The following is a 15,918-nucleotide window of genomic DNA, read 5'->3' as shown; positions in this document are numbered from 1 at the left end:
TTTATAGACTGGGTTCTACGATGAAAAGATCTGTTTACACAAGAGATGAAGCATTTTATTTAATGCAAACAAAAACATACAGTCAAAATCAAGGGATAATGCTTTAATTTGTCCCAATTTGTTTTGTCCTGCCTAGCAAAGCATTTCAAACAGAATGTCCGTTGAACAATTGATGGCAGTAGGCACCACCACTGAGAAAACAAAGTCTACATGGCTTGAGTATTCCACATGAACTGTGGCAGGTGCCAATTTGGCGTGGATCATTGGCCTGAGATTTTGCTGATCTTAAGCTCCAAGTTACAGATAATGGAGCCACTAGCTCAGTGCAACTGATCTCCATGCTAAAGAAAATGTAAACACAATGAGCCAACTATTTAAACAGAATAAACTGGCCATTGCCAATCAGTCAAAAATGGGCAAGAATCAAAGTGGTGTAATTGTACTAAATAAACCACCTCTTTTTCTGCTGTACAGCAGATAGCTCTGTGCAGCAACAAAAACAAACAAACAAAACCCCAAAAACCTCCAAACCAACAAATTGTCTTCGAGCTGTGCTAGATGAGGCCTTTAAAATAAATTATTCCAGTGATACGAAGAAGAAATCTTTGCTGGGTCTTATGAAAAATAGTTAGTCTATTAAAAAGACACTAATTTCTTTGTGTGGGGTTGTGTTTTGCTTTCCCAACACTTATTTTATGTGGGAGAAGAAGAAAAGAAAAAAAAAAAAAAAAAACAACAAAAAACCAAACAAAAACACGCTGAACTGATGCAGTGGCAAAATCTGTTACCACACCATTTTCCTTGAAAACACAGCAATATAGATACTACATGCATTATAGTTGTCATTGCTGCTCTTACTATGGAGGCAAAATCAGAAAGCAAAGTCTGTTCCTTAGCATTTCGTTCTGATAATACCCAGAGCCATTCTTTCTTGCAATTTTTTTCTTATATGACATCTACTGTCCAGCAGTTGAATGGTGTCACTTTGCCCCACTTGATCTGGTCTTGCTGCTTTTTCATTTAGTTTAGAATAGAAGGTTCTAGAGTGCCTGATCTTCACTACAGAAGACTTTACTAACACCAGTAACCATGGGGATGGGAGTCCTTCCCTTTACACCAATAATCTGTGTGGCATTGCAGATATGTGCTACCACCTCACTGATTCATGCCAGCTTTCAGGCTTTCCGTCCACAAAAGGAATGAAATAACCCTTTGTGCGTTCTCTCAACTACCACTAATTTGGAGCGATATAGAAGTTCTTTTGAGGATTGAGCTGGAAGTGTTCAACAAAAGCCGGTTGTTTGCTGCTGACTATATTTCTTTTCAACCTGCAGCAGGATGAAATTCAATTTTTGTGTTCGTTGTTTATTTTTTAAAGCGAACTTAAATACCTCCTTCCCTCCTCAATTTCTTTAAGCTCAGTACTTCTTTTGAATAATGTGTACATATGTATGTATGTATATTTTCTTAGTTTATGGGTTTTATATTTAGGGAGAAAAATTATATCAGTGCCTCCGCAGCAACGTGACATGTTCTATGATTTCATTTAGCAAAATTATGTTTATCTTATACCTTGAATATTGCACACAGTTAAATAATTTAAATATAATTTAAATTTATTATTAAATAAATTATGATGTGCTTATGGAAAAGTATCTGCTTCACATAGGTTAGAAAAACGTTTCTTTATAGTTTCCTCAGCACTTTGTTTACATAAAAACAGTGAAAAAATAGATTCAGCTGCTCAAAACATGAAAATCTAAAAAAAAAAAAACCCGTATTAACATCAGAAAAATTAAAGGCTATAAGAGCAATGAGATCCCCAAAGAAATGAACTTAATAAATCTGTAGAGAAAACTAAGTATTTCTTGACTTCAAAACACTTTCATCCTTTCCAGTAGAAGCAAACTAAGCAATTCTATAAGACAAATATGGAAGCATCATAATTTCCTCTTAACAGTTCTGTTTGCACCAGGCATCCTCTTAGCCTCTGAAGAAGAATGTATGCTTTGGTATTTCATTATGTTGTCAGGCTATATGGCTGAAACGGTGCATCTCTGAATTCCAGCTTTCACAGATGCTAAGACTTTTAAGTTCTTGTTGCCTTGAAAGCTTCTTTTGCTTCTCAGGTTTTCTTGCTTGGTTCCTTTATATTTACTCCTGGGCTTCTTAGTGAGGAATGCATACTGCCTGTGTCCTTACAGCACGGGACAGTCCACATCCTTCACCTGTGTTCTCCACACGCATGCACATAAAGGCAGACTTTCAGCTCTCTGTATTGATTTGCTTTATAAGCAAAAATGACCAAGTATTTTGCCTCCAGGTTATAAGATTATAAAAAAAATCAGAACTCTTTACTAAGCTACTTGCAAAGAGCAGAACATTCCTAAAGCCAAATCACAAAAACAGTAAGTAGTTGCTCACCAACAGGATGGAAATTTCCACTGAGGCAACACAGCCTCCAAACAAAGGATATTTTTCTGTTTAATTTAGACCACTCTTTCTTATTTAAGCATTCATTTTAATAAGATATTCTTAAATTTTTGATGAAGGTGTTAAATGGACATATATCTAAAGTTTGTGTTTCTTTTCGTGTGGATTTTTAGAGTCATCGATCTTCATCTTCTGTTAATTTGGCAATGTTTCTGAATGTAGATGTATACGTTGGTTAAAATCATTGATAGTCTGAAGGAACATTTCAAATTGGAATTAGTGGGTTTGGTGTTGGACAAATGCAACTGTGATGTAGTCATTCTGTAATGTAGTAGTTCTTATATTATAAATTTTCCCTATCTTTAGCAACAATTTATTTAGCAATAGTAAGCTAAAAATGTACCTTATGTTTATGGCATAAATACCACAAAAAATAGTCAGGTAGATCAATAGACTTTTTTTTTTTTTTTTTTTTTTTTTTTTGGTATGGTCAGGCAAAAGACATTCAAGGTAGGAAAATGAACACACTATATCCAATAATTATCTTCTATATTAGCTGTCATGTGCACTGCAGAGCCTGCATGAGGCCTGCACCCTTAATCTTCAATTTCTAAATGAATAATATGTAATTGTACTTCCCTGAAGAATGACATTCCATTTTCATCAATGAAATAGCTGTCAGAAAGGTAGAATGTCTAATACAGGTTTACAAGTAGGTACAAAAGAACCAAATAATATCTGTCACTTCCTTCTTGTCATTACCAACAAGAAGAGCTCTGTTCTGAATTTTTTTTTTTTTTTTTTTTTTGCATTTACCAGATGTGCATTGTGCATCTGGTACCTGTGCTCTGAAACTCCCACACTGCTGTGTGGTATGTTTTCTGCTCATATTGTGTCCATATGACATCTAAAATTAATGTCTTAAAACTGAGTTTGGGCATTGTTACAGGTTATATCTCTGTAAATATTACCACTGATTTAATACAGTGTATTAGTATATGGGAATCATTTTACCCACTTAAAGAGAAACGCAGGCATGTGTGCTCTGTAAAAGGGTTGTCATTCTGTATGCTGGAAATCAGTTTGAGTTGTAGGTTTTTTTACAGGTTATGTTTTGGAGCACCTTGGCAATGGGGAATAGCTGAACAATAAAGGCAAAGATATGTGATGACAGGTTTGTTTTGTCAAAATGCTGTAATTTATTTTTACGCTTTTCATTGATTTTCTTGGTGGTGAAAGGTATTAGTCTGACAGCTTCTGGACACTAATAATCTGTCTGTCAATGAAGGTGGGAGAGCCAGAGCAGCAACAGCACAGGATTTCTTACAGTGTCCTGCTACCTCCCCACAAGGACCTTCTCTAGACTTTAGAAACTACTTTACTCTTCATACCATTCAACACTGTCCCTCCTTCCCCTTTTTTGCAAGAACGCCAGACGGACTGCCTATTTTGAGTCTGAGTTGATGAACATCTTTCCACCATGAGTGAGCTGTAGTCACCATCACTTTTTACATAGACTACTGAGTAAAGCATAGTGTCAATAATTAGGACTTCCTGTATTATGGGTTCCTTTGCTTGGCGCATTGGAGCACTTCTTCCTTTTTTTCTATGGACTTGACATTTACTTCCATGGTAAGAACCTTGTTATTCCTACATACTATACGAAAACCCTCAAACCTTGAACTGGTGACAAAACATTTGACATTTTATGCATTGAAGATCTTTCAGCTGTTAATTGTCAGTGATGGTATTTTACACTACCAAGTAGAAATCTATAGATGTGCTGACAATCTAGCCGAGAGCAATAGAGTACAGCTGTTGATATAGCTTGTGCTGCTGGTAGGTCTTAGAAGCTGAATTTTCTTGAACCAGATTCGTACTCAATTGTAAGTACGTTGCAAAGTACAAGACTGGGATTTACTGTATCAGGAAATTGATATTGAAAAGGTTCTTGGCCCCTGAAGTTATATACAATGGAGGTGCACATTTAGGTTTTGGCAAGTTATTTTTTGTTAGTTAACGATTAGTTAGGGCACATAGTCCATTTTTGCCTTATGACTGAAATTGAAAACTATTGCTCTGTAGACTTCAGTGACCAGGTGTGGAAATATAGGCAGTTAACAGCATGGTGATGTCAGAAAGTCTCAAGCATGTTGTCTATAGCAAGAGCAAAAGTGCTCCTGTGAGATGCTGTAATATATAGCATGGACTTGGATATCTAGATGGACTTAAAATGAGACTGTGGGAAGCAGAAAGGTATTTTCACTATAGTCATTGGGACAGGATACAGTTAGCTGCAGAGTTATTTAAAATTGAAATACAATCACTTCAGAAAGGGTAATCTGGAAGCTTTTCTTTCTGCAACACTGAGTTAAGTCTGTCTGAGTGAGAAGGAAGCTTATTTTCTAAAATCTCAGGAAGACATCAGCAATAAAATAACATTCTGGAAATGACACCTGAACTTGGAAGCACTGCAGTGTCTTAGGCCACTGTTTTGACTACAAATACTGTAGTAGCTTCTATAAAGAATAGGGCTGGAAGGCTTTTACCTTCCTGTTACATTTACAAGAATAAAACCAAACCAAAACAAAACTGGATTTGAATTTGTGAATGCCTTGGAACCCATTTATACTAAGCTTTAATACCATTCATAGTGACAGAGAATCGGGAATTGATTCAATATGTTGCAGTGTTCAGGTTTCAACATGGTTATGGGCTTCATCCACTGATCTTGGAAGTGTATTGCAAAATTCCTATTTGTTTTTAGTGCAGAAGAATCAGGTCTTTTAAGATCATTTTGCGATAATGCTTTCACCATTGTATTTTGCACATCCTGTAGTGGTGTTTGAATCAGCTTTTGAAACATTCAGATAGGTTGAACCTGCCCACTTTGAAAGTTATTGGCATGGGAATACGTTGCTCAAAAAAATGAAACTCGTTCCAGGCTTCTGCTAAGAAATCTGTCTGCCTTGTCCCTTTCTAAGGATTTTCTCCTTTGTAGTATTCAATTCCCATAGATTATCTGTTTTCTAATTTGTTTCTGAACCAGAATCTTCACACTGGAAACACCTTCAAATACACTTACTAAACCTAAACCTATTATAAGATCATCTACAGATGATATTCAAGCATTTCCAAACAACAATTTTGCAGTATTCCACAATGATTTTGAGGCTGTTTATTACAACTCTTCCCTTCTGCCATCACTCTAACATTTAGTATTTTTCCCCTGTTAAAATGAACAGATTTTTTTCATAACTACATAAATTTTACCTTTTTTGTTCCTCTTGCTCACAGTACAATCTTAGATCTCCCTACCATACAATAAAATAATCTACAAAAAATATAATCTGACAGGTTGGGGTCCAATATTAATTATATTTCTGATGATTTGTGTGAATACATATTTTAGTCTTTTAGTGACTTTTTCTCTGAGCATTTAAAGAAACTATCACATCTATTACAATGTCATAATTACATAAGAAATGTAATACAATTGCAAATATTGAAGGGGGTAAAGGCTTTTTCAAATATTTAAAGTGAAGTTCAAATTATAACAGATATTTCACATGGCACATTATAATAGTGTTTGATTAACACTTAGCAGAATAATGAAGTCCACAGATTGACCAAGCAGTTCTGCTGTATGAAATTGAAGGTTGAGAAACTGATTGCACTTTCAAACACCAAACGATCACCAGACTTATATTGGAAAACAATTTACAAGGAATGAAGACAAAACTGAATGCTGTTCTCCTTGTAACGCTAGGTATTGAATGAGGGATGGGACCATTTGATCCATACAGCATTCCTTAACTACTCTGCAGAGAGCACATTAACATCATAAATTGCCCTTCTCTGTACATTTATTGCTTGCCACTTGCCACCATCACTAGGAGATCCAAGTTAACACGCAACACAGTCCTTGGATCTAGAGGAATAAGATAATCCAGCCGACCAAAACTGGAAAGGCTGAGCTGTAGAGCTTGTCTTACAGGGGCTGGATTCTGACCATGGTTAAAGGGGGAAAAAAAGAAAAGAAAAGAAAAAAGCTAGGGAAAGTGGTGTATTACTGCATGCCACACAGGCAGCACAGCTTACACCATGTACTGCTCTGTTTGTCTTGGCAGATCTGTGTGCGCGGATCTGGCTGTGGGCGTGATTCTGCCAGATATGGTCAGTGTTCAACTTACACCCATGTTTAGGTCTCTAGTTATGCGTTTGTCTACCATGTGCCTCTCTCTGCCAGTCCACAAAACAATGGCTTCCTAGCCATTCCTAGTCCGAATATAAGTCAAAAGTAATAATGTAAGCACTATGACCATGTACTAAATGTTTAGTTGAAGCTGCGAGATCCAATATACTAGATATTTTGCCTGTAAGCCAAAAAGAAAATATAGGCATGATAAAGAAGCTTTTAGTGATGGTTGCTGTCACAAAATTAGATCAGAAAAATTATATACCGTTTCTACAACAATGGATTACAACATTTTATTGGTACAGCTTGCAGCGTTTCATGGCATGCAGCGCAGAATGCCTCATGGTGATGCTGAATGCATTTCATGACCTGTTTTTGGCAGCTTCTGGGACATCCTTTCCGTAGCCGGATTTGTGTGCTCTCCTTTCCTCTTCTCTTAGAAGCAAGGCACACATTGCAAAATGTTGAAGTCCCATCTCATACATCTATAAACCATCGATGTCTAATTGTGTTCCTTTGTCCTTCTGATGATGCAAAAGGCAAATGGATATGTTCAAATAATACTAGTGACTTTTATATTTTTACTTGTTGCAACTTACAAACTAAAGATTCTTTACATCTGCTATAGATGTTAAATGCTGTTTATGTGAATGGATATAGTTAATTAATTGTTCTATGGACAGACAGATTTAGAGAAATAATCACAACTCCATATACTATCTCTGAGTTCTGGATTTTACATTTAGATCTCTGAAGTGTATCAATGATGAATAAAATCACAAGCAGAAAGAAATTTCCCCATTTACTATGCATCTGAGGAGGCTTCTAGCATATGTTGATTACAGCAGGTACCTGACATAGAATATTTTCTTTTGAAATTTATTTTTTCTTAAGAAGCAAAAGTAAACCCATCCTGCTTCAATTACCTGTGCTGTGGTTACATTGAAATTCCACCTCTCTCTTCTCTGGAATCAACACCATGTTGTTACAAATCCATTGTGCACTGAGATGCTGGAACTGTAGAAGTGTCTTTCTGCTTTTACTGGAGTTCAGTAGTGGTCTCTTGTGAGAAGCCCCTCAAATGCATAGGTTCTGTCACTTTCTGGGGCTAAATGTGCTGACCTTAGTCCAGAACCAACTGTTTAAGCATCATGTTGAATGTGTATTCTCCTCCTCCTCCTCCTCCTCACATTGTTTATACCATTGTGTGTTACACTGTATGTGTATCTTCCCTGGTTTCTTCAGTTATGTTTTTGCTTTGTTCTGTAGTCTGATAAAATCCTTACAAAGTTTTCACAGTGTTTCTTGCCTTTATTCTCCTCTGTGTAACCTGTATTTTAATGACCCCTTTCCCTCTTTTCCCTGCTGCTGTTACAAGTTTTATTTTCCTATATACTTTTGTGGGCAGACTGTTCCATATCATCATTTTTATTCCACTGTGTTTTCTTCTTTTAGTCAAGCAGTTTTCTGTTCTTCTCTGTAGAATTACACTTTATGACTACCAGGCCATGTGTAGAACAAACAAAGAGAGTAGCGACAGTGCCCATAGCTTACTGGACGTAAGTATAGTAAATTTTCTGAGCACCTTTCCATGCAATCATCAAAGAAAATTGTTGCAAATACCTCATGGCCATTGTAAGCCCATTATTTTGATTTGGAATGCTTACAGCTCTTGCGTTTATCTCAGTGCATACAAGGAACGGTTCATCATAAACAAATGCAAAGTGTTAAGCATTTTCAAGTTCAAATACTTATACAATATGTTTTAATGCTGGGCCACCATTTTTGAGCTTTTGTCAGAATGTTCATTGCACAATATGAATCCTCCTTCTTAGGAGTTTGTAAATTTGGTGATAGATTGTGCTTAGTTTGGGGAACTGAAATCACAGCTGCCTTTTCTGTATGGAAACACATGCAGGCAGAAATGTAATTCAAATTATTTATATATTTTTTTTAATTAATGAAAGGATTGGTTCATTGGCAAGGCACATCAGTGATTTTTAACACATTTTTTATTCCTTAGTATTTAAAGATGTCTTTTAAGGTAGAATTTCAAAGCATTTGAACCCCTGTCTTCCAATCAAAACCCTGTCCCTCTGTTAGACTTTCTAAGAATCAAGCTGGGTCTTGCAAGGGCAAGACTTCCTTGTTGCTAAACCATATATCTAGGTAACAACCCTAAAGATATTTTATAATCTTGTATGTTTTACCAATTACTATAATAATCTATCAGAACTGATAAGAACTGATAAGGTGTTAGATAAATTATAGGTTTTGCATATTACAAAGGAACTGTTTTAACAAATTTATTACAGTATTAGCATGAACAATTCTTACGTAAAGACAGCAGCAAACTAGCAATTTTACCGGTCTGGAAAAGTTTTCTGACAGCATTTTTAAATACACAGAGATCTAGCAAGAGAAAAATAAGCCTACACACACTACACTGTTGAGTAAATATAAAAGTTCTGGCAACTTCCAAATATATATACATATAGCTTTCATGGTTTAATAATTGTATGTGTTTTGGGATGTTTTCATTTACATATTTACATGACACTGTGTTTTTTAAATACCTGCAAATTTGGATTTACTGCACTTATGAATCTGTTACCTGCTAAAGCCTGAATCTGAAAAAAGACTGTCTGGATGTAAAGATTAGTACTAGGCTGAGCAATGAGACTTAAATTATCAGTGAAATAGAATGGGATGTGGTGAATCACATTTGCAGGAAAAAAATTAAAATATATTACAACTCTTAACAACAACCATCCATCCCAAGGCTTGGGGCTTCAGTTCAGTTTGCATGTGAAGCTGAAGTATTTTTCTCTAACAAGTGGGCTTTAATCCAAGAGATTTTTCACTAATCCAATTTTTGTCCAGGCTTTCTTTATTAGAGAAAAAACTGCAACTGTTGTGGGATATACTGAGACACAGAAAGCATGTTCTTTACTTTTTTAAAGATAGCCAAACTCTTCTTTAAACCTCAAGTGAGTTTTTGTGTTGTTCAACATGAAAGATGGGGCAGAGCTTCAGTTATTTTATTATTTTCCTCTTGGTTAAGTCACTTCTAATAACCAAGACAAAAGAGAAATTATAAAGACAGTTTGCATTAAAAACAGCTAGATCTAGATTCCTCAGAAGTATTTTTTTCCTGAGTTTATGCCTGGTTTTGTACATGTAGATCAAGTTATTAGGCAGTATTCAGTACAGTTTCTATATAAGCAAAACGTTTGTTCACAATTGTTTATCCTTCCTTTTGAGAACTATGGCTTTACAAATACAGGAATATGTATAGGGACAAGACTGGACTCTTAAAAAGTTCCTATTTTTAACAGCATTGAAGTGGAGCACGGGCATCAAAGACTGTATGCCTGCTAAAGGATCTATCACAACATTCTACCAAAATTGTGGAAAAAAAGGTGTCAGGGCTGGACCCCTCTTTCCATCATAGCTTTTTAGCCTGTGGGATAAAAATGCAAAATTAGGGATGGACTAGATTTATAGATCATCTGGTCCGTTTCTTTACCAGTATAGGATTGCTTCTTAAAAGATATCCAGATACTTTGTTATTTACAGTATTTTCTTGGTTTAATTTATTCAGATCCTAGATAACTCTCCATAGGACCTCTTTGTTGCAAAAGTAGCAGTTCCACAGAGACAGCCAGCTCGATTACATTGGCTCTTAATGATGGTTTAGGTACAGAGAGAGAATAAAATTCCTACAGTTTTTGCTGCAGTTTTTGAAGCAGCAGTCTTTGGGTGGAAAAGGCTGTGTCTTACTAAAATCATGTTTCATGAGAATGTACTTTTATCAATGTAATGAAAAGTTTTTCTACTAAAATTTCAAAAGAAATTATATTTCTTGATTTCTATTCATATTATTGAAAATACTTTTAAGATACATTGATTTTTTAAATTGGTTTTAGTTCTCTATAAAACAATCTTATAATACATAGTATATTTTACATTAAATATGTATTGTTCATAAGTAATAATGTATTATTTTACACTAAATCATTTGGCATTATGAAAACAAACGTATGCAACAAAGTTAATTACTTGGGTGTGAAATTTCAGGTTTTGTGATTTGGAATGAAAATAAACAAGATGTCCCACAGGTCTGAAATTTTATTTTCTTTTAATCTCTAGGCAAGACTTGTAGTTTTTTATCTTTTGCTATAAGATAGTCCTTGATACATGAAAATCTTTACCGTTTGGGGCATTAGGCATTCTGCTAGCTTGCTAGTTTAGTCTTTCATGCCACTGACAGACAATAGTTTGTTGGCTCAATGAGTTATCAGCCCTGTGCAGAAATAATCTGTGGTCTCTGAACACTACAAATAGCCAGTGACTGCTGTGCAAAATGGCACTGCTGCAGTAAGGTGCTGATTCAGGACAGTAGAGAATGATTTCAGGTATCTGAATAGCTCTGTTAAAGTCAATATGACTTCTTACATGTGCTAAAATACTCTGTTGAGATGGAATCTGAAAAGCCTGCAAAATTTTAGGCAACTAGGAGACCCTAACAAAGGAGTGAGACAAGGGTAGATTCTTTTCCAGATTTCTGGAAACTGACTTTTCTGCCTGAGATTCTTTCATAAAAGACTAATCCTACTGATATTCTTTTCAAAACCAAAATATTCAAAATGTAGTAGAAGTACTGTAACGACAGGATTTTCAAAGCATTTGCTGTATTTGTTATGATCCAGAAAAACAGAGGGAGGAGGGAAGAATCTTTAAAACTACTTTAAAGTGCTTACAACTGTGCCTTCAATATGGCACAGATAACTTCATTTAGCTAAATTCAAACTTCAGAAGCTTTTCCTAGCCTAATTAGTCTGAGGTAATGAACAGAGATTTACATTATAGAGAGGCAAGCCTGTGAACTGCAGCCTAAGAAAAGCTCAGAGCTCTTCCTCCAGCAATAGCCTGGGAAATAGGAACCCCTAGAGGTTAAAGATTTAAGAATCATTTGCAAAACTCCTCCAACTGATAATCTGTGCATATGACCAACCACTTTAAAAGGAAATGGCATTGCTATATATTTTAATATTCAATATAATAATATTTGCTTTTTCATAAGAAAAAGTTATTATTCTTTTTCTCATGCTACCCATGCATTTCAATGTCCATAACATTGTCTTTACATGAAGAATTCAGTTAAGATATAAATACTGCATGTTTTACCTTTTTATTAAATGAGTTGCTTCTCTTTAGCCTTATAATGCCTTCTTTGCTGCAGTAAAATGGATTATGACTGAGCTTGTCTTGTAAGTAAATTTTATTAAGAACTTAATGAATATTTGTATGAACTGAACAGTTCTACTTTTGAATGATTAATGAATACTTGTACATTTTGCCGTTTATTATATGATTTCAAATATATTAATATTTGTCAATTTTTTGCTTTCCAATTTTACATTGTTAAAATCTGAGAAAATTTTGGCTATACGAATGCGCAGTTGCACTTCTATTACATTATTCATGGTCTTCACTTACTTCACTTGCAAACCAAATTTATTATTGTGGTTAACTGTTAAATTTTGAATAAATGTCTGGCTGTTTATGATGCTGCTTGGATGGGCTGCTGTCAATATCGAAAACTGTTACAGTGATTCACTGTGGTGTTTGTCAATTCTCAAAATTCTGTTCAGATGGACCTTTTACAGTATATGCTAGATAAGGTGTACTCTGTATGTTGCCGATTTTTTTTACCTTGCCTAATTCTTCTAACATTTCCACTTAGTACATAATGAGCATTACTTTTAAGAGACATTGCCTAAGAAATCACAGGGAAATATCATATGGAGAAGAGGAAGCCTTAAAATGTGCCTTATTGTTAACCTATATGTTGTATTCTTGTTCTTAACAAATAGCAGAGTTGCAGATTTAAGTGAATTTTATCATTATTGAAATAGAACTAATTTTTTATTGTAGTAATTTTGTTTTAATTGTAAATTCTATGAGCTTTCGTCAAAGTTAGGAATAAAAGTAAAGGAGAATTAACTGGATGGCTATTGCCAGAGGGCAGAGATTGATCTTAAATGCAGCTTTCAAAGTAACTATCAGGGAAAGAAATCATGTTAAAATGAGACTTTTATGTTAACATACACCAGCTTCAAAAATTTCAGGAACTCTCTGTGTTTATAAGTATTGTAGATTCATGTTCATGTGATAAACTGGATGTTGGTTTCACATTCTTCACACTTACAATAATTGATAGACTTACACATTCGAGGCCATTCTTCAAAGTAAATTGCAGTATATTTTAGTGGGAAAATACATTCTCTGTACATCTAGTTAGACGTGATTAGACACTCGTTAATCATCTTTTCTGCTCCTAGAAATAAAATAGTTTCATTATTTTAGTTCCAGAATTAATATAAGCAATTCTTTCATGTGTACTCCTGTACTGTAGCCAGGACAGTTCTAATCCTATGGCATTTTACTAAACACTCAGAGTACCTGCATAATGAAGAAATAATGTTCAGTAATGTTCAACTGTAAAAATATCGTATGCTGCCATGCATTGAGAATTTTCATGGACACTTCAAATAAGATCAGTAATTTAAATTAATGATAGATAAATCTATGATTTATTGATGGGGTTAATTTTAGAATAAATTATTGTGGTAAAATACAATCCAATGAAAACATGAAAATAGCAGTAGTTGATAATCCCATAGTTATGCTAGTGACATGAATTTCAGTTCTGTATTAGCTTTTATTTAAAATAAGATTAATGGTATCAAACTACTGCCAGTTTAGTGTTTTAAAAACATTCTGGGGGATAATATGAAAACTCTAATAATTTCTCTAGGTTCCTTGTGGAATTTAATCTACGCAGTTGGTGGCACTCTGATCTAACAGCAAAAGGTAAGGGTGATTTTTATTTCCTGGCTATAATGGCAGAAATGTCTAAATTAAATTGGATTGTTGAAGTTCACATGTGCACTAAATGTTTAAATTAAATGTTAGACATCTGATAACAATAGTTTGTCTCCCATGTCAGCATCTTTTTTTTGTTGTTGTTAATGTTTACCAAAACATGAGAGAACTACGATCTTCTATGAATAACCACAAAGTTCTCGTGTGTACTCTAGCACTACAGTATACTGCTATAATGAAAAAGTTAAAATAGTAGATAATGATTAAATATGTTTTTTAAAAGCATTTCCTGTCATTCCAAAATAGTCTTTGTGAGTAAAGCAATGACACGAGCCTTTTTCTGCTTATTCTACATTTTTTCTAAAGCTGCTGTAATATGTAGGGGGGTTGTAATGCTGGAAAATGCCATTGCAACAAGAGTCCACAGGAACATGGTCATCTCAACATAATTTTATTAGAAGATTTTTTTTTAGGGTTATGATAGTAAATTTTATGTTTTTATTTTTAAACAAGGCTCATTAAAACCATATTTTGTTTTATCATTTCATTCAAAATAGACGTTCAAAAGTAATAAACTAAAGATGAATTTAAAATTCAGTTTACTTAAAATAATTTTTAACAATGTGGAGGCTGCATTTGAAATAATGAAATGTTAACAGTTTCCATAAGAAATGGAAGTGTTCGATGTCGACTGTCTCTCATATTTTAGCAGACTTTTTACGGCACGCAGCAGTGTTTCTCAGAAGCAAAGGCTGATTTACAAGAGCAGTGCTCTCCTCAACCGGCTGTTTCACTGGCAAATTATGCTGCGTGCCATTTACTGGAATAACGATTTAAACTGAATTAGTCAGCCTCATATTTACAGATTTGCATATTCCTCAGCAAAGCAGGGGATGAAATTGCTACTTTAGGCTTCAGTTTATATTTGCATTGCCTGGATACTAGGCTGTCCTTATGCCAAAATAATATCCTGTCTGAAGTTAAGGTATCGGGAAAATGGAACATACTGATTGCCCTGGAATATTCCAGTATCCCCTGTACTAGTAAGATGCTGGAGCTATTCTGTCTATCTTGGAGCAACCGGAAAGTACAGCAGCAAATAGCAAAGCATGTATCAGGCTACAGCCTGACATGTTGTAAATGTGTAGGGAGAAGGGGAGGCTGAGATGGGTGTCTGCTGGAGGTGAGGATTTGATAAGAGCCTTCTGGAAACATAGGTACATGAACTTAGTATAGCCTTTCCCATACCGATGTGAAGTGTACACTGCATTGCAACACCGGAGCCGGTTCTTCTCTTAGACAAACACTGAACCCGATGTAGATTGGATGCACACACACAAACAGAGCTTCATCGGAACCAGACGGACACTATTTGCTTTTGGGGCTGCTTCATAATCAGCAGCGCCCAGACAGGTCTTCTAAGAACCAAGACTAACTTTCCAGTCATTTGCCTATCCATGATGACAAATGCCTCTGTCACTGATGGCTGTGAAGGGCAGCGTGGTTTGCTGTACTAGACCCAGAAAATGCAAAACTGTTCCTTTTGTCCGAAGAGGAAGGGAAAGTATTCCAGTCTTAGTCCCTGGTGGTTGCAGAACAGTGCAAAGCAGCCAGTGTAGGAAACAGGTAACTTTTCTGGATGTTTTTTAGAGGTATACTGTATAAACATGCTTTAATATATCCTGACATGAAACATTCAATGGCTCCTGCATGGAATGTTAGGGAAAACTTCCTTTAAAGACAGCATCCATCTTCATCTCATGAAAATGAATGTCTGTTTTGTATTTTAAGCATGTACTAACTACAGAAGACAGGCATTAATAACTTGCAACCTTTCTTTTCCTAAAGACAAAACTATCATTACAGCACTTTTATAGACAAGTGTGATTGAGGGATTTTCATTCATGTTTTAATTAATAATGAAGTTTTAACTACATAATTCACTTGCTCCATTTCTTTGATGAGTAAGAGTACTGAAAATACTCCCTCATCATGGTCATTAGAATGTCACCATTTTTATAGTACTGCTTGGCCACTTCAAATTTGGTTAGGTAGCAAGCAATAGTTGTTTAGAAACCAATACATGTTAGTAAAGCAAAAGCAAGAGACATTTCAAGAGAGAAAAATCAGCAGGAGAGAAAAGTCCATACTTAAGTCGGCTCTTCTGCAGATGCTACATTACCACTACGACATAATTATGACTCCACTTCATGAAATTATAACAAATGAACATTTGTTTTTAGCTTAACAATGCTTAACAAAGCTCAGGAAAAGAAAGGGAAAACAAACAAACAAACAAACAAAAAAAAAAAAAAAAAAAAAACCAAAACACAGTTCCTCTGATGGGGAAATTGGTTCCTGCTCACATTGTGACATTAATAGAGCATCACACACTA

General features: G+C 35.1%; 1 protein-coding gene across 5 annotated transcripts in view; it reads left to right on the top strand.

The window, feature by feature from the left end:
• CACNA2D3 (calcium voltage-gated channel auxiliary subunit alpha2delta 3) overlaps nucleotides 1-15,918 on the top strand; it is a 468,514-nt gene that overhangs the window by 431,908 nt on the left and 20,688 nt on the right. The window contains exons 32-36 of one of the 5 annotated variants that reach the window (XR_005827596.1): nucleotides 6,564-6,609; nucleotides 8,115-8,190; nucleotides 10,712-10,752; nucleotides 11,852-11,904; nucleotides 13,455-13,495. Coding sequence is in view for 2 of the 5 variants with exons in the window: in XM_040592379.1 (XP_040448313.1) it covers nucleotides 8,115-8,190; nucleotides 11,852-11,904; nucleotides 13,455-13,510 (185 nt within the window). In the remaining 3 variants the exon portion in view is untranslated. Of the gene's footprint in view, nucleotides 1-6,563; nucleotides 6,610-8,114; nucleotides 8,191-10,711; nucleotides 10,753-11,851; nucleotides 11,905-13,454; nucleotides 13,511-15,918 lie in introns of those variants that run through there. The other 4 variants (XR_005827594.1, XR_005827595.1, XM_040592379.1 and 1 more) reach the window with 4 other exon arrangements.

The sequence above is a fragment of the Falco naumanni genome, chromosome 4 (assembly GCF_017639655.2).
Source record: "Falco naumanni isolate bFalNau1 chromosome 4, bFalNau1.pat, whole genome shotgun sequence".
NCBI lineage: Eukaryota > Metazoa > Chordata > Aves > Falconiformes > Falconidae > Falco > Falco naumanni.
The sequence above is the reverse complement of the archived record's forward strand: the minus strand, read 5'-3'. Positions and strand labels throughout refer to the sequence as shown.